Here is a 21,914-nt window from a genome sequence, read left to right as displayed (position 1 = left end):
GTATAAATGTGTAAACATTTGCTAGAATAGTAACAAGATCAAAAAATATTTGTATTTAAAATTCTGTTTTGGCAGATAAATACTACCAAATAGGATATATTGCTTAGGCTCCCACAAACAGTTTATGATAGGATTAATTTCCCTACACCTTCATAATACTGTTATTTTAGATTTAAATTTTTCTAGGCAGAGAGGAAAAAAATTCATTATTTTGATTTCCTCAATAACTAATGAGGTATAGCATGTTATCTGTTTAAAAAAAATTAATAACCAATTACTTCAACTCAATTTGAATAATTTATACCACACATATATATTACCTCTGCCCCTATTTTCTCCATTTTGCTGCTCTAATTGTCTGCACCACTACCATGCTATCGGCAACTTTATAGTATACCTTAGCATCTGGTACACAAATGCCTTATTCATGATTCTGCTTTTTCAAAATTTCCTTGGGTTTTGTGGCACATTTATTCTTCCAGATGAACTTTAGAACAACTTGTAAACTTACCTATTTAGACCCTCATTGGAATTATATCAAATTTATATATTAATTTGGAAATGACTGATGTGTTAGTAATGATTTTAAATTTATGTTTCTAGAAACAGAATATGTTTCAACATTTATTTAGGTCTTGGTTTTATATCTTTCAGTAAAACACTCATTATATTTTAATAAGATAAGTAAAATCTATTTTCTTTTTACTTCCATGTGTTATTACTCGTCTCCACATAAAATTTTTTCTATCTAAGCCCTGGCTGCTGTGGCTCAGTGGATTGAGTGTCGGCCTGCGAACCAAGTGTTGCTGGTTCAATTCCCAGTCAGGGCACATGACTAGGTTGCATGTCAGGTCCCCAGTTGGGGGCGTGAGTGAGAGGCAACCACACAGTGATGTTTCTCTCCCTCTCTTTCTCCTTTCCCCTCTAAAAATAAATAAACAAACAAATAAAAAACAGAATCAATAAATGAATACATAAAAAAATTTTTTTTCTATCCATTTCTGAGTAAAAAGATAATTTCCTCATATCTATAAAATGTCAGAACTATCAGATAATCATTAAGAGCTACTTCAGCTAAAAAGTTTCATAATTTTCTATAAACACCCCTCCCCAAAAATTCTCTAAAAATCATCTAAACTATATGCATTTTTATCTACAAAAGACTGAAAGTACAGACACCCAGATAGTCAGCTGCTTTCACCTTAAATTCTAACTCTCATCCATCAGAAATGGCTGCCAAGAGCAGTAAACTGATATCACCTAGGCACAAGGAAGAAGAGTACCATAATGAATTATCAACCTCTGTCGTGAAGGAGGGAATGGAAAACAGTGACATAAGTGCCAAGTACTTATCATACAGGAGATTTACCAAATTACTCACAGTGGTTATTCTGAGAAGTACAATTATGTTAAGACCTTCATATGCAACTTTATACACTTCTATATTATTTGCATTTTTAACAAGCATTACTTTCAAAATCAGCATAGTTTAAATTTGTAAAAAATACTGCAACTTCATAATGAATATTTACGTGTTATATTTCTATTGCATTATCTCCTATAAACTTATAATTTCCTTAATAAGTTTTCCAAAAGAAAATTCTTACAATTTAGGTTTTAAAGATGTATTAAAAAAAAAAAAAATCCTTATCGGGATTACGTATTCTTGAAATATTTCCAATATTTATGTCATAATACTATATTATCATTCTTTTCTGAAGTCAGCAGGAAAGCATGGACATAAACTAAAAAATTAGAGGGAAAAAAGTCGCTTCAGCACTTTTAACACTTACAATTCAATTTCAACCATGCCTTTGGAACATCCTCTTTTCACAAAAAAGCCAACCTAAGGAAAAAATAAAAATAAAAACAAGCATAGTGAGCTATGTAATGATATTCCCAGGTTAAGAGATTTAATAATGTTATTATTATTTGCTAGATCAAGATTCATTCAATAACTATTCTGTATGAAAATGTCGATTGCTTCTACCCACAAAAAGCAATAATATTAGTTACCATTTACTGAACTTGGTATGTGCCAGAGAGTGTGGGCAACCACTCCTCGTAGTTTAAGGAATTGTAGACCCGGCCTAAGCATGACGAGCTGCCAGCTTTCTGGCCGCGCTTGCCTCTAAGTCTCAACGTAAGACTGCGTGCGGAACATGACTGACAACCACTCAGAGGGTTGCCATGGGAACTGGATCAAAGGATGCTCATTATGTTCATTATATTTTAGAACTTGCTCTGCTTTCCTTATCAGCAATGTAGTGTAAGCTATCTTTAGCAGGGAGTATATGGAACCCTGCACCTGGTCCAAATGTTTTACAGACCTTGACTCTAATCAGTCAGTGTGATTCCTGAATTAGTGTATGTTATTTGTTACTGTCAAACAACTGAATACAATAGACGATTTATGAATTTTAGCCTTGTATCTCTCGTATGTATCCTCCTCAATAAAAGGCATAAGGGACGAAGGTTTGGCTGCTGGTCTCCACTAGAGAGGCAGTCACCTTCCTTCCCCCAGACATAATAAAGTGTCCTGGGTAAAAGTTTGTTCCGCCGTGGTCACGAAGCCTCTGCTGGACAGAGCAACTTCCAACCGAGCCTAGGGTGTGTGTGGCACCTCCGCCATAAGAGAGCCTTTTACAAAACTCATTACAAAGCCAGTAAGTGGTACAGAGCAAGGATCTAAATCCAGGTAATTGAGCTCCAGAGCTTGTGTTCTTAGACACCATACCTAACACACTCTCAGAGAGAGGAAAGCCAGTGGGAAAGCAAGTTCTACAGAATAAGCACAAGGAGCTATACACCCAATCTCAATGAAGTTACTGGAAACTTCAAAGGAGCTGCACAGATTAAATATTAGTAATAACCACTCCAATATTACTTATCCAGCTACTGATTAGTACATAACTGTCACCAAGTATTGTTTTGGAAAGAGCAACACACAGAGTAAATACAATTTAAGTAAGACTATTTAAGCTGCTTTCTATACGTATATGAGCATAAGCATGAAAACAGACCCTGGGCCTAAAAACATCAGATTGAATCTTAAATCTTTTTAATACTGGTAACAGCAGTGATGACAATTAGAAACACAACTATCGTTTATTAAGCATTACTATATGCTGCTGTGCTAAGCTCTTTATAATTTTCTCCTTTAGTATTCATGAGCAAATTTATGAGGTATATATTATATCCACTTAATAAATAATGAAATTGAGTCCCAGAAAGATGGAAAAGAAAGTCTGTTCTTATAACTACAAAGTACAGCTTAATGATTGAAAGTAGAGGTTTTAATATATATTGTCCAGGTTCAAATCTTAACCATAGATAAGTTACATGACCTCGAGAAAAGCAAAAACTTTACATCTCTGTTTCAGTTTCTTCATAAATAGAAAAGGCAATGGCATTTTTGTAGGAGTGCCATCTGTATCAGCTTGCAGCAATCAAAATACTTGGTACTAATCATAAGGAAAAAAAAATCAGGAGGCAGTTCTTATTGTAAAGTATACATATGAAGTAACAAAATGCCAGTGTTAAATTTTTATACTAGCATTTAAACATAAATACTACATATATTTTTGCTGAGGAAGTGGGCAGATCCTAAATACTCATACATCTGTGAATACCCAAAATCTGCAATCTGTCATCTAAGAAAATGCATTCCACAGCTTCCTTAAAAAACCCTACCATTCAAGGATGAGAAATGTCCTCCTTAGATAAAAATATATTGGAAGGTTGGTGAAAATTGTTACAGCCCAATCTATTCTTACTATACAGCCCTTGTAGTAGTCTAGCAGACCATTATACGGAGATAAGGATTTAATAAATAATGACAATTAAAAACTATACATTAAAAAGAAACCTATACAGTAATATTTATAAAATTCTGAGTTGGTCCTTGGAAGTTATCTACTCCAACTCTCTTATCTTCGTAATAAAGAAAAATGGAACTCCAGACAATTAACTAAGGTCAGAAGGCTAATTACTAACAGAGTAGTATCTTTTATACCTCATAAATGCCTCCCATATAACATTAAAAACACACATTTTGAAAAGGTTTATTATCTTAAGTGATATATGCCTCAATCTTGTAACCCTACATTAAATTTTTAGCCTAAGAAACTTATAGTATCACTTTGATAATATTGCAATAATTCCAATAATTTTAGAAAAATATAAAGAATCAAGTTTTAAGAATATTTTACAGTAGGGTATCAACTCAACTCTCATCAAACTTTCTTTTTAAAACATGTTTTTATGTGAAATATATACCAAACAGTATGTATAAACCTCATGTATTAAGAAATAAAACACCCATGTATTAGGTTGGCCAAAAAGTCTGTTTAATTTTTTCCAGAAAATAAAAGACATTTTTCATTTTCACCAATAACTTTATTGATTTGGATATTTTGTGTATGTTGGCTATCTCCCCTGTGGTATAACGCTGATTGTTCTCAATTAATGTCTCAATTCGATCACTATCGACTTCAACTGGTCTACCCGGCCATGAGTATCGTCCAGTGAAAAATCTCCAGCAAGAAATTTCACAAACTACTTTTGACAGGTTCGATCAATCAGAGCACCTTTTCCACACTGCATATATCATTTTTGTGTTTCAGCTGTGTTTTTACCTTTATGAAATAATAAAGCATAATATGCTGAAAATGTTGCTTATTTTCTTCCATCTTCAATATTAAAATGGCTACACAAAAATTTACCAATTGTGATTTTTTTTTTAAATGCATGCTGATATGACAGCTGTCACAATAAAATCTAACAAAACTGTTTTGAATGAAGTTCAAGACAACTAAGCACTTCTAGAGCAATCTTACATTAAAAACCAAACGAACTTTTTGGTCAACCCAGAACCTACCACCAATTCAAGAAACTGAGATTAGTGTATTCTTCTCTCTCCTCAAGAAACATTATCTTTAAGCTGATTTGCTGATCATCCTTTTGCTTTTCTTTAGTTCTGTTATATACATCTCTGAACATTATGTTTTTAAACAATCTATAAGTAACTCGTATTACATATACTCTTCCAAAATGGTATTTTTCCTTAAAATTAGGTTTTTTGAGATTTAACAAGTTGGCTAAGTTTATTTTCACTGTCATATATTTCAACTTCAAGTATATTATAATTTATTGTAAACAATTCTGCTATATATATTTTCATAATTCCACCTAGTATAAATGTAGAAGAGTTTACTAAGGTATCCAGGGACAGAATTTTTGAGTGACTGGAATATGCATCTATTGATTTACTAGGTTAACGCCGTATCATTTTCCAGGGAGGCTCCACAAATTTACATTCCCACCGAGATTGCATCAGTTCCCAGTGCTCCATAATATGGCACTGCCAGAATTTTTGTGAGTCTGATGGATACGCCATGCTAGAGTGTATTTGCATTTCTCTGGTAATTAAAGAGGGTAAGAGTCTTTTCATATATTTACTGCCTGTTTGAGCTGCCTCTTCTCAGAAACGTCTGAGCATATCTTTTCCCCATTTTTCTTCAGTTGTTGCTATGCTTATAATATAGTCTAGATACCAATCTTTTGTTTTATGTGTTATACAAATTCTCCCAAAATGTGACTTGTCTTTTTCTACATAGTATCCTTTGATAAACAACAATTTCTTAATTTTATTTTGGTTGAATGTATCAGTGTTTTCCTTTACTATCTGTATTTTAAAATTTTCTTTAACCCAAAGTCAAAAGATATTCTCCTCTATTACATATAATATCTTCTAAAAACTTTCTGGCAAATCACATTTATATCTTCAATTCACCTTAACTTAATTCTTATTAAAGTGGGAGGACAGGACTCAATTTCTTTTTTTCCTACCTGGATAGCCAACTATCTCAGTAATATTTATCCATTTCCCCACACACATCTACAATATCAGTTCGGTCATAAATCAGAATATACTAATCATGGTTTTATATCTGGGCTTTTCATTCTGTCACATCATACTGGTCTCTTTTATATTCTTACACCAAAAGCACGTCTTAAATTAGTGTAACTTCTTATTAAATCTTGATATGATAGGACAAGTTTCCCTGTTTTGTTCTATTTCTTTAGGAGTATCTAAGCTATTCTTTGGTCTTTTCTTCTTCCATCTGAATTTTAGAGCCAGCTTGTTATTTTCTATAAACAGTACTGGGATTTGGACTGGAATGATACTGGATATGCAGATCAATGAGAACGACATTTTTATGTCAGGTCTTCCTGCACATTGATAGTGATTCTTTCCATTTAATCAAAGTTCAATTTATCTACAGTAACAGGCTTTCTAATTTAACGAGAATTTAGACCACTTATATTACTGCAATTATGTTTTCATGATTTTTTTTATACCATCTTGTTTTATGATTTTTAATAATCTCATTTCTGTATTTCTCTTTCTTTTCTCCATTCTCAAAACTTTTCTGGATTGTTTGGCAATAGTTTTCTTCTCCCCTCTCTCATTCAATTTTTTTACCTTTCTTGTTTGGAGGATTTATAAATTTCAATTGTTTTAGTGGATTACCCTAGAAATTTAACATTTATATGTAACTTAATAAATTCTGAAGTTAATCAATTACCTTAACTTCCTCCCAATAATACAAATCCATAGAATATATTAACTCTGATCACTTCCTTCAGTTGTCCAGAGAGCAACAGTTAGTTCTATCTTGTTTAAGCTTCACATATTAGATATTAATATTATTTTATAGTTTGTGTACAATTTCCTTAGATGTTTATAATTTCTTTGTTCACCGTTTCTTTTTAAATTTCAAACTTTCATTCTGGGACCATTCTCCTTCTTCCATATGTACTTTTTAAGTTCCTTTACGGAGAAACTTTATTCTTTTTTGCTTTCTTTATCTTACCATTTTGAGAACTTGTTACTACTGTGTTTGGTATTTGTAATTCACTACAATGTGTCTACTTATTTATGTCTTTCACTTAAACTGCTTCTTGAATCTAGGAATTCAAAATTTCAACATTTCTGGAAAATTCCTAGTTATTCAAATATTCTTCAAATATCGTCTCCTCTTTAGTCTATTATCTTTGGAGATACTTTAAAAATGGATTATCTTCCTTTAGCCTATCATGCCTTAACCTTGATTTTATTTTTTTCTTTATCTCTATATTGCATTAAAAAATTTCTTTAAGCACTTTAGTTTACAAATTCTCTTCTCAAATGTGTCTACTTTGTTGTTTTACCCATACATAAAGTTTCTCTCTTCAAATAATATATTTTTATTTAAGTTTTATTTGATTCTTTTTAAAATTTACCTAATATTTTTGTTACTTATTCCTTTGTTACTCTTGCAACCTTCTTTCATTTCCTAAACTAAATTTTCCTATTTTATACTATTTACAAGCTTTGTAGGTCTGATTGTGTAATGTGCCACTCTTGTTAGCTTTTATTTTTGGTGATTCATTTCCTCCTATGTTTTGTGATTTTTAGTTATGGATTCATGAATTTCTTGGGCCTTTATGTCTGAATTCTTCTGAGGACAGAACTAAAACTATTTTTCTTAAGAGGATTTGCATTTACTTCTGCCAATGCCTGGAGATATCACTAACTGAAACCACTCTAAACTAAAATTACCATTTATGACTTCTAGGCCATAGAGATAATATGAACTCTGGACCCAAATGTGTGTTAAGGCTTGTGGTTAAGAATTCTTTGGAAAAGTTTTTTTCCCATTGTATTCACAGTTTACAAGGAGATAAGTAACTAAGCCCACTGTCCCATTCTTACATGTTGTTTTCTCTGTTACAGACAGTGTTTGACTTCTAGTTTTATAATCTAGCCTTTCCCCTCCACCTTCAGGGTCCCCTATCCCCTGAAACCATTTCAAAGCCAGGCTTTTAGGTATAAGGTAAGCAAATGCACCTGAGAAAACAACTCCAGAGCTTGCTTAAGTTTTCAGATCCACACTATTTTGTTTCTGCTGCTGGTAAATTTACTTCACCTTTCTACAAGCCCAGCAATACATTAAAAAATAATTTTTTTTAGACTATCTAAGAACTTCAAGTGTATGTACTTGGAGAATTCTCTCCATATATATAGAGCCCCAAATACTTCTAGAAAAGGAAAGCTCCTACCAGCTCTTCTACCTGCCAACTTCATTCTTTATATTCAAGCACTGTACCTTTGCTATAACAAAGGAAGTGAAATGTAGAAATTCATTTCTTACTAAAAGCAACTCTCACCACTTTGAAATTTTTTAAAAAGTACTTGTTAACTCACCTTATCTGCCCGTCCCATGAAAGCAGGTTTGCCTGCTAATCCAAGGCAAATGGCACACACAATGCTGGACTTTCCCGTTCCATTAGCTCCAATAATCATATTCAAATTAGGTCCAGGACATACTTCACAGACATCATATGTTCTGAATTATAAAGAGGTAAAATTACTAAGCAGGGAAGAAGAATATTTTCTTTACAAAAGCATTTTTTCTTGCTTTTCATTATCATCTGGTACAGGCTTACTCAAATTCCTTTAAAAGCTAATCTTACAAATTTAATGTTACTTATAGGTTGCTAATAAACTAGAGGGGAAAAAAATGTAACAATGGAAAAAAATAAGAGCTAATCTAAAGAAAAATATAAACAAACGAACAAATCAGGAAGACTCACAGAGAACAAACTGATGGTTGCCAGATTGAGGGTGGGTGGAGGGCAGGGTGGAAAAGGTGAAGGAAATAAGAGGTACAGTTGGTACAATAGTTATAGAATAGTCACAAGGATGTAAAGTACAGCACAGAGAATATAGTCAACAATATTACAATAACTGTGATTGGTACCAGGTGGGTACTGGAAATATCAAGGGGAACACTTTGTAAAATATATGATTGTCTAACCACTAGGCTGTGTGCCTGAAAATAATACAAAATAACATTGAATGTAATTGAAAAATAAAATTTAAAAACTAAATAAAAGAAAAACATCATTAGAAAAATAGGATTTCAAACGTCTGCTTCAACTTTAAGTCTGTTGAATAAATTTGATATTATTTTTTAACAATAAGACATGGAAAAAATATATCAAAGCTACTATATAAATAAACTAATTTAAAAAAATTTTATGTAAGAGGAGCCATGGCTCCTCTAAAATCTGTATTTTTACATTTCATTTGTCTTAAATTACAATGCTTAATAGCAACTTTTTATATTTTAATATTTAAAACAATCCAAATTGTTTTTACCCTAATTAAAAAACTGAAAATATATATCAACCCATTGGTTTCATTTTTATTATTAATTTAGAAATATTATATCCATTAATATGCTGCCAGAAATTTACCCAAGAATGCACAGTCCATGTTCAAATAAACCTTATTCCTGAGAGGAAACAAGGATGGATCAACACCAAGTAATTGTGTAACATTCCCTTGGGCAAGAAAGCTGTATGCTGTCTAGCATTCTACCTACAATACCATCTAATCCTTAGTAGTTGCCAGTGTGAGCTATGGCAAAATGAGAAGCAACCTCTGACTCAGATATTTTTCTAGCTTATCTCTGAATACCCTGAATTCAAACCCATAAAGAATTGCCTGTTCCCATGGGATTTCAGTGAGCTGTCGAATTAATTCCCCAAGAATAAATGTTTTACCTGCTAAACACAGGGCGCGGCAAAAGTAGGTCTGCAGTTGTTCATATGGAAAATAATACAATAACTAATAGGTAATAAAATAAACTATGTTTTTGCACACTCACAACTGTAAACCTATTTTTGCCACAGCTTGTATATAAATAATTTAACCAAACCACTTGAACTTTAATACTCCAAGAAATTAATAATTTTGAAATGTCAGGTGATTAAAAAAAAAAAAAAACAGGTGGTAAAGGAGAAGTATTTTCTGGCAGGTTTCCAACTCCACATCTCTACACAGCATCTATTTTATCTAGCAGCTGGATCTTGAAAGAACCCTCTATAACAGTTAAGATAAAACTAGTTGGGGAATTTCACACACCTGGAAAGTTACCTGACTTGGAACTTCTTAATCCCATTCTTTTAACACTCAAATTTCCTTCTGTGAAATCTCTGTGTAACTATCTTACTAAAATAGTGATGCAACTGGTATTTAAGAAAATAATAAAAACAGAAAAACCATGAGAATCTGTGGCCTTTACAATACACATATATTATGAACAGAAATAGTTGCCAAAAGCAAAACTAAGTCTTTGTATTTAAAAAAATTAACTGCTCTGACTCTACAATATGTTTATTGGGAAGTCCCTTTTATCTAAGCTTCCCCTCAAACAGCTATTGTCAAAGGCTCACACTATATACTTTGTCTGACATCTCACAAATTCTCTATGGCCTCAGGTAGTATCTACAATAATCAAAGTCAGCCCACGTGACCTATAAATAAAATCACCTCCTCAATAACTTTATTTGGATGTCCCACAACAGTCACCTCAAACTTAACATATTCAAAATGAAACCCACCATTTTTGCTGTCCAAAACCAACAAATTTCTTAGTGAATGGTACCATTATTCATCCCACTACCCATATCAGAAACCTAGGCATTGAATTATCTTTTATTCTACCATCTCCTTAAACCTCTACCCACAACTCCCCTCCACCAATCACCAAATCATGTTGGCAGACATGCAAATCTGATGTCACTTGTGAAAAAAAAAAGGAAAAAATAGGACCCTTCATAATTTAGCTCTAGCTTCACTTTTTTCTAACTCCCTCCCCTTTTCTCTAATTAGAACTCTAAATTCTACCTACGATGAATTTGTTTCTTGACTATTTTATTTTAGACTTCCTTCCTCTTCTCCAAGCCTTTGCACATGCTGTTTTTTCTGCCTAGAAATCTCTCCCTCCACTCCCAACCCCATTTGACTTGTTGCACTCAAAGGAATCCTTCTATTGATTCTCTTCCAGGCCATTTTAGTTCTCTAAGCCTACCCCTCTTACTTCATTCCTAAAACTAGAGTCCTTTAACTGTGAAAATAAAACTTCACTTACCTCTGCATTTTCCAGCCAGATTTTTTATCCTCTTCACATCTAAGGTTACTCCCTTACTCATTCATTCCTCTATGACCTGCAAAACTTTTCTTCTTCCACTGCTTCACCTAAGAGTCAAACTCCCTAATTGCTAAATGCATTCGGGTCTTTTTCGGTCTTGTTATCTGACTTCAACATAGCAGGTATTTTTGAAATATTCTTTTTCCTCGCCTTCTTTAACAATAGTCTCCTAATCTCCCTGAACAGATTCTTCCCAGCCTGTGAATTCCTCTTCCGTTCATCCTTATGTTGGCATTCCTCTGGGACTCTGTACTTGGCCTTCTATTCCTCCCATTTATATTTTCTTTTGAGCAGTCTCAACTATTTCTGCAACCTCAACAATCACCGATATGCATGACTCCCAACATTCTTCTGTAAGCCTGTCAAAATACTGCCTATGGAAGATCTGTTACATGTCCCACAGGAAACTTCAAGTCACAGGATCCAAAAAGCATTTATTATTCTTCTTCCCAAATTGCTTCTTCTTCTGAACAGCACCGTATCTGACCAATTAGCCAATGCTGCACTTCTCCCTTACCCTCACGATTCACAATCAAGCTGTACCAAATCCCGTCAAATCTCTTCTTTCCCTTTCTACTCCCCAGTGCTGCTGCTAGGTTCAAATCCTGATCATCTCTTGTCTTCATATTGCAAAGGTCTTCTTGCCTCCCATCTTGCACCCTTTCTAAATCTTTTGCACTGCTACCAGAGTAATATAAATCACATGCTATTCCCTACTTAAAATGCATGCTGGCTGTTTATAGAATGAAGCTCGAATTCCTTAGCATAGTAAACAAAAACCCTCAATGCCTACCTCTTCAGTATCACCTATGACCACGTCCTGTGCTCTAGCCTACTAAAACACTTGATGCTTCCTAAATATGACAAACTGTTGCAGGCAGTACCTTCTGTCTACAGTCTTCTTCCCTTCTTTTAAGACTTTTATAACGTTGGTACAAAGTCCTTTCTCATAGTTGTGTAAATTATTAACCATTTCATCCTTTGTGCCCCCGATATATAATTATTATGGTAGGTAATTCATTTGATGATCTTTCCTGATCTGGATTCAAATAGTAATTCAGCTAACAAGCTGTGTAAATGTGGACAAATTACCTTCTGTGAGCTTATCTCATCAAGAGAGATAATATAAAGAGTTGTTGTGACGAAAGAATGAGCATTGTATAAATAAAGCACCTACTTCTGTAAGTGGCATTATAGGTCCTTGAAAAAAAAATGATGTTATTATTGCAATTGTTTCCTCTACGCCACTCTGTGCAAGTTTTTAAAGAAATCTTGATGGAATGAACCATAAGGTGCTATACTAACACGGTATTTGTGTTAAAACACATTACTGAATTTTAAAATTATTATTATGATTATTAGTTGTCTGGAGGGAAAGAAACCTGGGAAGAAAAGTGAATTTGTAGGGGTCAAGGGTCTGTTGAGAGGCCCAACAACTGACAGCAAGGATTAATTTTCTTGTAATTCGCAACCTCACTACCACTCTGATTTAACTGTTACTTCCTAGGAGTCCCGAGGGACCTGTTTTGTGCATTACAGATTATGTCCTTACTCTGTAGGCCGTGACTTCCAGCGGGCAGAGACCTAATCCCCCACTACGTCCATTGCCCAGCAAATGACGCCTTTAAAAAACGTTGGTAGAATTTTAAAAAAATCGCATCACACAAGACTCACACCTAGCACGCGAACACATACAGCAATCTCCACAGGTTACGAATATATGTGCTGGTAATCCCGTCACAAATTCACGAGCAGACCCACATCCACCTACCCACGCGCGCGCACACACTGACGGCGCGCGCGCGCCCGGCCTACGGGCCCACCCGACTTCCCCGCCGCCGCTGGGCCTCGGGCCACTCACAGGAAGTTCTCCATCGCGATGCGGACGATAGAACCTTCCACAAAAGGTCCGGACGACGGCAACGGCAGAGGCGGCGCCGAACTCTTACTACTCTTGCTCGGAACCTCCGACGAGGGATCTCTCGGGAGGCCTCTCTTGGAAGCCAGGGGGTTTGGGGCCGAGGTCTTCCGGCTCGAAGTCGCCATCCTGGCTTCCCCTCCTCCCCGTAGCAGCTCTGGTCCCCACCAATCTGCGGACCCTGCGCCCTGACGTTCCGCTCCCGCGCGAACTGTTCGGCACGCGACACCGCCCGAGAGGCCGCCCCGCGGCTGCGCAGTCCCGGCCCGGTGGCGTCAGCGGAGAAGCCCCGCCCCGGACCTGGGAAACCTGCGCGGACAAGAGAGCGCGGATTGGGGCCCTCCGGAATGCGGCTACCGGACCTTCTTTTTCCGTACATTCCTGCAATCTTCGGAGTGTTTTCTTCTTTATTTAGACAAAGTTGTCAGTTCCATTTAGTGTTTTGAAAGTTCTTTTAGCGCTCCAAGGAAGCTGATCCGCGAGGGGTCGGAGGGTCGCGTTTGCAGTGGGACCTTGGGTCGCTGGGGCGGGCTGCGGGACAGGGGGCACCGCGGCGGGCGACGTGCGACTAGTCCCGTGTGGATTCCGCTAAAGTTGCCCGGGACTCGCAGGTCTTCGGCACGTACACTTCTACGTTTGCTTTCCATCAGGTCCCGGTATCGAAAAAAAGAAAACTTCCAAGTGGCTCTGTGCCCAAATGGCTCTTTTAAAAGCATCCTACTAAGTCTCCCTCTCTCCAACTTGTGAAAAGACTACACTGCACTGATTCTTCCTATTTACTCTCCACCCTTTGGCTCCCCAATACCCTGTTGAGATTCCGCCTGAGGTTTATAGTAACGCAGGAGCAAGAGGGCTCTGGCTTCATTTCGAGGGTGCTTCCACTTAAACCTGCTCACATTCGTCTAGTTAACCTCTTCATTAAAGAAGAAGGGCACTGAGAGTTTGGATTTTGAGCGTTAACTCACTAGGTCCCCTTGCTTGGCACCCTGCCAATAAACTGCTTTAATTTCTGCGATGAAAAAATTTTAAAACGGAAACTGAGACAGGCCTATGTAGATCATCGTTCTCTTAACTAACAATGTCTAATCTAGAGCTTGGGGGTGCTGCAGTGCGTCTCCTAGCTACCTTCGTGGTGTGGGAGAGAAAAAAACAAGTGAACTACTAAAGCAAGGATAATTTCAGGTTGTGGCAGGAGCAATAAAGAAACTAAAACAATGAATTGGATGGGGGAGACATGGATGGCATGTCTGAGGAGGTGATGTTTGAGCTAAAAACTCTGAAGGTGTTGGAGCCAAGTGCCTACGTAAGTGAGCAGTGTATTACAGGCAAGGACAAAGGCTCCAATGTGAGAACAAGTGGGATGTTTGAGGAACAAAGGCCTGTGTAGCTGCGGTGCAGTAAACAAGGTTGCATAGTACAGCCTTGCCAATCATGGTACAGCTGAATTTTATTTTAAAAGCACAGGGAAGCCACTGGGTAGTTTAAAGGAGGAGAGGAAGATAATATGACTAGTCATAGTGACTTCTCTGGTTGCTGTTTGGAGGGAGTCAAGCGTGGAAGTGGGGAGGCCGTTTAGAAAGCTATTGCAGCGCCAGTACTCCTTTCCTAGGTCTCTGCCTTTTCCTCTCATGCACATGGAATCTACACTTTCTCAAAGTTATAACCAAAGGAAATGAATGAGTGAAAAAGCATGTGAACTTGTCATGGCTACTAGACATTTTTTTGAAAAAGCAAATTAAAGAAGAATTTGAAAACTCAAATGGCAGAAAATAATAAAAATACTCAGTGCTTATAAGAGGGTGCTACGCAGTTGTTGGATAGAACAAGGTTCTCAGGGTCTGAGCAGTTTTTACTAAATGCTTTGGAGATTCAGCTGCAACCTGATGAGCTTGACCTGAAGTTTAGCGAACTGCAAAGAAGAAAACGTAATTAACCAAATAGTGTATACAAGCAATGGCTAAACTTCCCTTCTGGGAGACAGAGCTTTGGATGTGAATCGCCTGTGTCCCTTACTTGTTGCAAATAAATAAAACTGCCTAAGGACAACCACATTTTGTTCTTGACTAGAATACCCCAAGCAGGGAACCCCTTGAGTTTGGCAGCATTGTCATACCCTGAATTGCTAACACACACACACACACACACACACACACACACACAGTAATTTGGTATCCTTGCTTCAGATCCATAGAAGAGTCAAATTCTTTGAAGAATTGATTACATTTGCAGGAATCTATCCCAATGGGAAAATAAAATAGGCAATGGTAATGAGAGCTGAGGGAAGGAAAACAAGCTGGCCATTTTTATACCATCATCATTTCTACAGCGAATTAATCAAATTGTGCTTATAAACCCGAAGGTTAAGAATGAGCCCCTGAACTTGTGATGACCCCACAAATGCACATACACTATGAGTCCTTGTCTAAAAAGCCAGACAGTCACTCTACCATCATCTTTTAAAAAGGAAAAATCTGCTTTTAATTACAAAAGCAATACATACTAAATGAAAATAATTTGTGAACACACACAAAATGAAGCACACAAAGGGAAAAATTATTCATAATACCTTTGCCCAGACTAATCACTGTTAAGATTTTGGTGTATTTTTTTATGTTTTTTATTTATATATGTATGGTATGCTCCCTACATTTAAAAATAATAATAATGCAGCATAAATTATAGGTAGAATTATTTAATCCTTTCTCACTCAATATAGTATGAATATCTTTCCATGCCATTAAACATTTTTCTATGATGTAATTTTTTATGTCCTTTTTTCTTTTTTATAAAGTATATTTTATTATGTTGTTACAGTAGTTCCAGTTTTCTCCCTTTTGATCCCCTCTTCCCAGTACCCCCCTTCCCTCCAGCAATCCCACTCCCCTTAGTTCATGTCCATGGGTTGTGCATGTAAGTTCTTTGGCTTCACCCTTTCCTATATTATTCTTAACTACCCCTTGTCTATTTTATACCAACCGATTATGCTTCTTAATCCCTGCACCATTTCCCCATTTCTCCTCCTCCCCCCTAGCTAATAACCCTCCAAATGATCCCCATACCTACGATTCTGTTCCTATTCTGGTTTGCTTAGTTAGATTTTGTTTTTATTTTTTAGATTTGGTTGTTGATAGTTGTGAGTTTGTTGTCATTTTAGTGTTCAAAGTTCTGATCATCTTTTTCTTAAGTAGGTCCCTTTGACTTACTTTCATATAATAATGGCTTGGTGGTGATGAACTCCTTTAGCTTCACCTTGTCTGAGAAGCACTTCATCTACCCTTCCATTCCAAATGATAGCCTTGCTGGATAGAGTAGTCCCAGTTGCAGGTTGTCTTTCATAACATTGAATACTGCTTGCCGGTCCCTTCCTGCCTGCAAAGTGTCCTCTGAGAAATCAGCTGATAGTCCTATAGGCATCCCCCTGGAGGCAACTCTCCGCCTCTCTCTTGCTGCCCCCAGGACTCTCTCTTTATCTTTCACCTTTGGCATCTCAGTCATGATGCGTCCTGGTGTGGTCCCCTCTGGGTCCAGCTCGCCCAGGACCCTCTGTGCTTCCCAGACCTGTATGTCCATCTCCTTCACAAAATTTGGGAAGTTTTCCTCATATTTTTCAATTCTTGCTTCCTCATTCTGCACTGGTTGACTGTTTTACTCTTCCTTATGTTCCAAATCATTGATTTGAACCCCAGTTTCCTTCCCTTCACCATTTGTTTTGTGTGGGTTTTCCTTTGTTTCACTTAGCATAGCCTTTACTTCTCTTATGCATTTGCCGTACTCAAGCATATCAGTCAAGCCTGTGAGCATCTTTAGCACCAGGGTTTTGAATTCTGCATCTCTTAGGTTGGCTATGTCCTCATATGTGAGGTTGGCTATCTCGTCTTTGCTTAGTTTTCCCACTGGAACCTTGATCCGTTTCCCCTTTTGGGCCATACTTCTCTGTCTCCTCATTCCGACAGGCTCCTGTGTTTGTTTGCCTCCACGTCCCAGGGAGAGCTGTCGCTCCTGTTACGTTATAAGGGGCGGAGCCTTAGGGATTCGTCAGTACAGGGTGACCAGTTTCACCACGTTGTGACTCTGTATGTGGGGGAGGGGTCCAGGAGAGAACAATTCCACCTGCCCAGCACTCGCCCCTTTTCCAGGCACCTCTCCCTCTTCCGCACCAGACTGGTGCCCCTCTAGCTGCTGCCCTGGCCGTCGTTCCCTGAGTGGGTGGGTCTGCGGACATTTCTGGACCGTGTGGGCCCTTTAAACAAGCAGACTCTGCTGAGAGACTGGCAGTTTCTGGCTCCACCCCAACCCCAACTGGTCTGCACAGTCAGAAGCAATGAGGCTCGATTTTCCCCGGAGCTGGGACCGTGAGCTGCGAGGTCTGGTGAGGAGCTAGGAACACTCCCCAGGTGTCCCTCCTGACTTTTTAAAATGTCTGACTGCACTTTCTGCCAGCCTTCCACTGACACTGCTGCTGCCACCACACCACGTCCTCTCTGCCCCTCCTACCTGTCTGGATGAGTATTTCTTTTTTATATCTCTGTTTGCTGGAATTCCATGCAGTTTTATTTTCTGGAACTTCTGGTTGTTTCTAGTTTTGAGGTAGTTGTATTCCTTCTTAGTTGTGGAGGGAGACAGTGTGTCTGTCTAGGCCTCCATCTTGGCTGGAAGTCTTCTATGACATAATTTTAAGTATGTAGATGTACTATAATTGACTTAAATAATTTTGTTGGCCTTTGTATGACTTGAAGTTAGCATGAACCAAGGATACACTGCAGACTATAATAGCTCAGTGCTACCTAATATTCTTTAAAAATTTCATGCACCCATAAAAAATACGCATTTGTCTTGCCACATCTGGATTCTTTAATTCCACTGATGAAAACTGTCTTGCAAAGGGTGGTGGTCAAAGAGGCAGAGGGATAAGTTCTTCAGAAAGATATCAATTGACCAGAATGTGTTAAGGAGTGACTGAGCCACAGTAGCAAGTCCTACACGTCTCAGGGTTTAAAGTTCAGTCATCAGCTGACTTCATCACTCTATCCTTTTTAGCTAATAGATATGGAAAAGTAATTGTATTTAACTTTCTACTGACCAAGGAGTAAGTGCCAGGGGCCAATTTGAGTTATGGCCTTTCATTCTGGAGAAACTTTAAAACTGATGCAAACAAAAAGCTGCCAGAAATGAGCAGGGTCAAGGAATATGCATTTTACTTCACTATCAAAATACTGTGTTCTGTGTCCTCTTCCTTGGCTTCACTTCAGGCCCTTGATAATGATGCCACAATAGCAGGAAGGTGGGGTAAGAATGTAAGGAATGGGACTCCACTGAGATGTCTCTGAGATAGTTTACTATTCGAGTTCTAAGAGAAATCCTCACAGGTAAACAGGAATAATCTCATCTGGTTTATATATTAATATTCTTCTGAATATTACTTTTGCTCTTGGCAAATTCCTGAAGTGGAAAAGTGAACCCTCATGGCTTGAAAAAGGGAAGAAGTCAGATGCTAAAACCTGAGTTTTGGGCACCCAAGAATGACCCTTCAGTTCCCTCCACTTTTCTGTCATACACTTTCTAACACACCTAGTTACAGAACTCATGGGGAAGATCCAGGCATCCTTCCCCAGGGGCACTAAAACCCTATGGAGCAAGCTTCTGCTAAAGATAAGGATATTTGTCTCTAAAGCTCTTAATTTAAAAAAAAAAAATTGTTTCTAACATAATATAAAACAGTTAAAATATCTGCTTCTTCTTACTGTAGTCATATTACTATTAGAGTTGGTCTTAGTAATAGCTATTAGTAGCAACAGTTAATACCAACAGCATTAACCATACACCAGCTACTACTGTTCTGAGCAATTTTTTATAATTCATTTTATACTCTGTAGCAATGTCTCAACAGATTTGCCTCTTTCTCAAGTATTCATCCCTTGGATACAGAAAGACTAAAAAAAATCATTAGGAATTAATATGAGATTTCAAATGTTCTTTGTGATATGTCACACTAGAAAGCCTAAAGCTAAACCTTCCTTCATTTCTTTTGAGAATATAACATGGCAGAATATTATTTCATTGCTCCAGAAGGAATTTACCTTTAATTTCAGAAAGATCACGAATGAGGTGCTGAAGTGCTATGTGCAATCTCCTCTGCAATTCCTTGCAAAGTGCATTGATAGTCCTTCTTGCCCAGGTGAGGGCAGGAGCATGTCGGGGGAGAGCAAGTGTTTCTTCTCACACCCTGTTACTTCCCAAAGGAAAGAAAGTTGGTAATTGTTAAAACTGTGGAGAATCTGTTGAAATTAGTTACATGAATTGCTAAATTCAGTCCTGTGGTGTCAGTCACCAAGAGGGACATTTCATCCCAGCATCTCAACAAGATGGGGTGCTGCTGAACTCTCCCATCAACTTGTTGGTCTTAATATCCCACTTCCACTGCTTAGACTGGTAGCCATAAAACTCTTTTTTTATAATCAAAATCGTATTTTTGTTATTTGAAGAAGTTTGAAAACCCAAAAAGCACAAAGCAGATACTAACAACCATTTATCTGCATTTCTACAATCAAGAATTAACACTGCTGACAATTTGTCTTGATATCAACCTGATTTTTTCTATAATCTACTTTTTAAAACTTTAAACATTAAACATATGAATCCATTTTCCTTTTAAAATTAGAATAATGAAGATAAAATTAGTGTGCATTTGACATTTTTCTCAGTCTTGTTCCTGTACTTATCTCCTAGTTAAATACTCCTACATAACTGTTCACTGTGTAAGGTAATGTCCTTCAAGGCCATTTAAATATTTCACATGTATCTTAAAGAAAATATGTAGTAATACTTCGAGTATGGATACATCACATAAATGTATTACATAAACATGTAATGTATTACATGTATAAATTATTAACAAAAATATGATAAGAATAGATATACAACTTGGGTTTTTATTCAAAAATATAATTCTGAATAAAAATGTGAATATATCCATGTTGACTCATATAAATTTGGTTTCGTTTTAACTTTTCTAAGATTTTGTATAAATATATCATACTTTATCCATAACTACTGATTTGACATGTAGATTGCTTCTAATTTTTCATTTTTACAAACATCGCTTCAGGAAACATCCTCAAACATGTCTTTATGTATGTGAGCTAGCATTTCTCTAAAATAAATACCAAGAATTGGAATTGCTAGACCATATATCACACTAATTACTTTCCTTCAGTTTCTTGGTATTGTTGCTTGTGGCCAATTTCTTAGTAACTGTGATTAATCAAAACAAAATTTCTCTGTTTCCCGCCCCCCTCTAGCATTGGCTTACAAAATTAGGATAGTGATTATTTATTCAGAATGAGAGAAGAAATCACAACTTCAGCACAATTCATTTCTGGAGGAAAATTTAATTCTTTGTTGAGGGAAGAGGAGGAGCTGTCCTGTGCATCGTACGATGGTCAGCAGCATCCTTGCCCTCTACCCACTAGATGCCAATAGTACCTCCCCAGTTCTGACAACCAAAAATGTCTCCATTACTAATGTCCCTTAAAGGGTAAAACTGTCCCAGTTGAGAACCACTACTATAATTCTACCCACTCTTTCAGAATATAGAAAAAAGAAAGAAGCCTTTCCAGCTCCTTTTATGAGTTTAATTGTTCTAAATCCCCTAATTTCTAAGGAAATTAAAAGAAATGAAAAGATCCCATCTTCTTCACTAACATACATGCAAATATATACCAATGTTCAAAACAGTAAATACTTCAAGACCTAATTGGGTTTATTACAGGAATTCAAGGCTGATTAAATACTAGCAAATTAAATCAATTAATGTGATTCTTCATATTAAAAGATTACAGAGAAATATTGAAGAAAAAATTCAATTATTTTCAACACATATTCATGGTTAAAATTTCTAGAAAGTATGAATAAAAGAAAACTTCCTTTAACCAATAAAAGGAAAGTCCAAAAATCTCCAGCAAACTCATATTCTGTGATGAAATATTTAGAAGTAATCTCTTAAATTCTGGAACAAGTCAAGGATGATACTATCACTACTTCTATTGAGCTCGTACTAGGTATTTTAGTTTGCTAAATAAGTTAAGAAAAAAGGGCAAATACAAAAGTTGAAAAGAAAAACCAAAACTGGGCTTATTAAGAAAGCTAACCTAATAGTAAAAGAAATGTATAATAGGCAGAATAATGGCTCCCCAGAGATGCCCACATCATAATCCCTGGCACTTGTAAATATGTTACATGACATGGCAAAAGGAAATTTGCAGATGTGACTAAGTGAAGGATTTTAAAATGGGGTGATTATCCTGGGTCATCCAAGTGGGCCTAGTATAATCACAAGGGTCCTTATAAGAGAGAGACAAGAGGATCAGAATCACAGAAGGTGTGAGTGATGACATAGTTGGAAGGTGGCCATGAGCCAAGGAATGTGAGAAGCCTTTGAAAGCTCGAAATGGCAAAAAATGTATTCTCCCGGAGTCTCCCTTGAAGGAACACAGCCCTGCCAACACATTGATTTTAGCCCCATGAAATCCATTTTCAGAATTCTGACTTCCAGAAGTGTAAGATAATAAATGTGTTGTTTTGAGCCACAAAAAGAGTTTAGTAATTTCTTACAGCCACAATGGGAAATTAATTAAATGTGGAGTTTATTTCAAGATAATAGAGAACTTAGCAATTTTACTGGATATAATTCCATGTGAATCAAAGACTTAAGGGTAGTAGGCAAAAGTTTAATTTTTTAGAAGAAATCAAATGGATCCTGACTGGTGTGGCTCAGTTAGTTTGGTATCATTCCGCAAAGCAAAGGGTTGCCCGTTCAATTCCCATTGGGGCACATGCCTGGGTTATGGGTTTGATCCCCAGCTGCGGCGAGTACAAGAGGCAACTGATGGATGTTTCTCACATAGATGTTTCTCTCCCTCCCTTCCCCCCTCTATAAAAATAAATAGATAAAA

At 36.9% G+C, this 21,914-nt stretch overlaps 1 protein-coding gene across 2 annotated transcripts in view; it reads right to left on the bottom strand.

Annotated features, from left to right (window-relative positions):
• SMC5 (structural maintenance of chromosomes 5) overlaps window positions 1-13,196 on the bottom strand; it is an 83,312-nt gene extending 70,116 nt beyond the window's left edge. For both annotated transcript variants that reach the window (XM_090274168.1, XM_090274169.1), the window contains exons 1-3: window positions 12,907-13,196; window positions 8,252-8,393; window positions 1,794-1,846 (exon numbers count right to left, since the gene is read on the bottom strand). In XM_090274168.1, coding sequence (XP_090130294.1) covers window positions 1,794-1,846; window positions 8,252-8,393; window positions 12,907-13,091 — 380 coding nt within the window. In that variant the 5' untranslated portion in view covers window positions 13,092-13,196. The remainder of the gene's footprint in view (window positions 1-1,793; window positions 1,847-8,251; window positions 8,394-12,906) is intronic.
• Between the last annotated feature and the right edge of the window lie 8,718 nt (window positions 13,197-21,914).

The sequence above is a fragment of the Furipterus horrens genome, unplaced genomic scaffold (assembly GCF_987537825.1).
Source record: "Furipterus horrens unplaced genomic scaffold, mFurHor1.1.pri manual_scaffold_4, whole genome shotgun sequence".
NCBI classification, from domain to species: Eukaryota; Metazoa; Chordata; class Mammalia; order Chiroptera; family Furipteridae; genus Furipterus; species Furipterus horrens.
The sequence above is the reverse complement of the archived record's forward strand: the minus strand, read 5'-3'. Positions and strand labels throughout refer to the sequence as shown.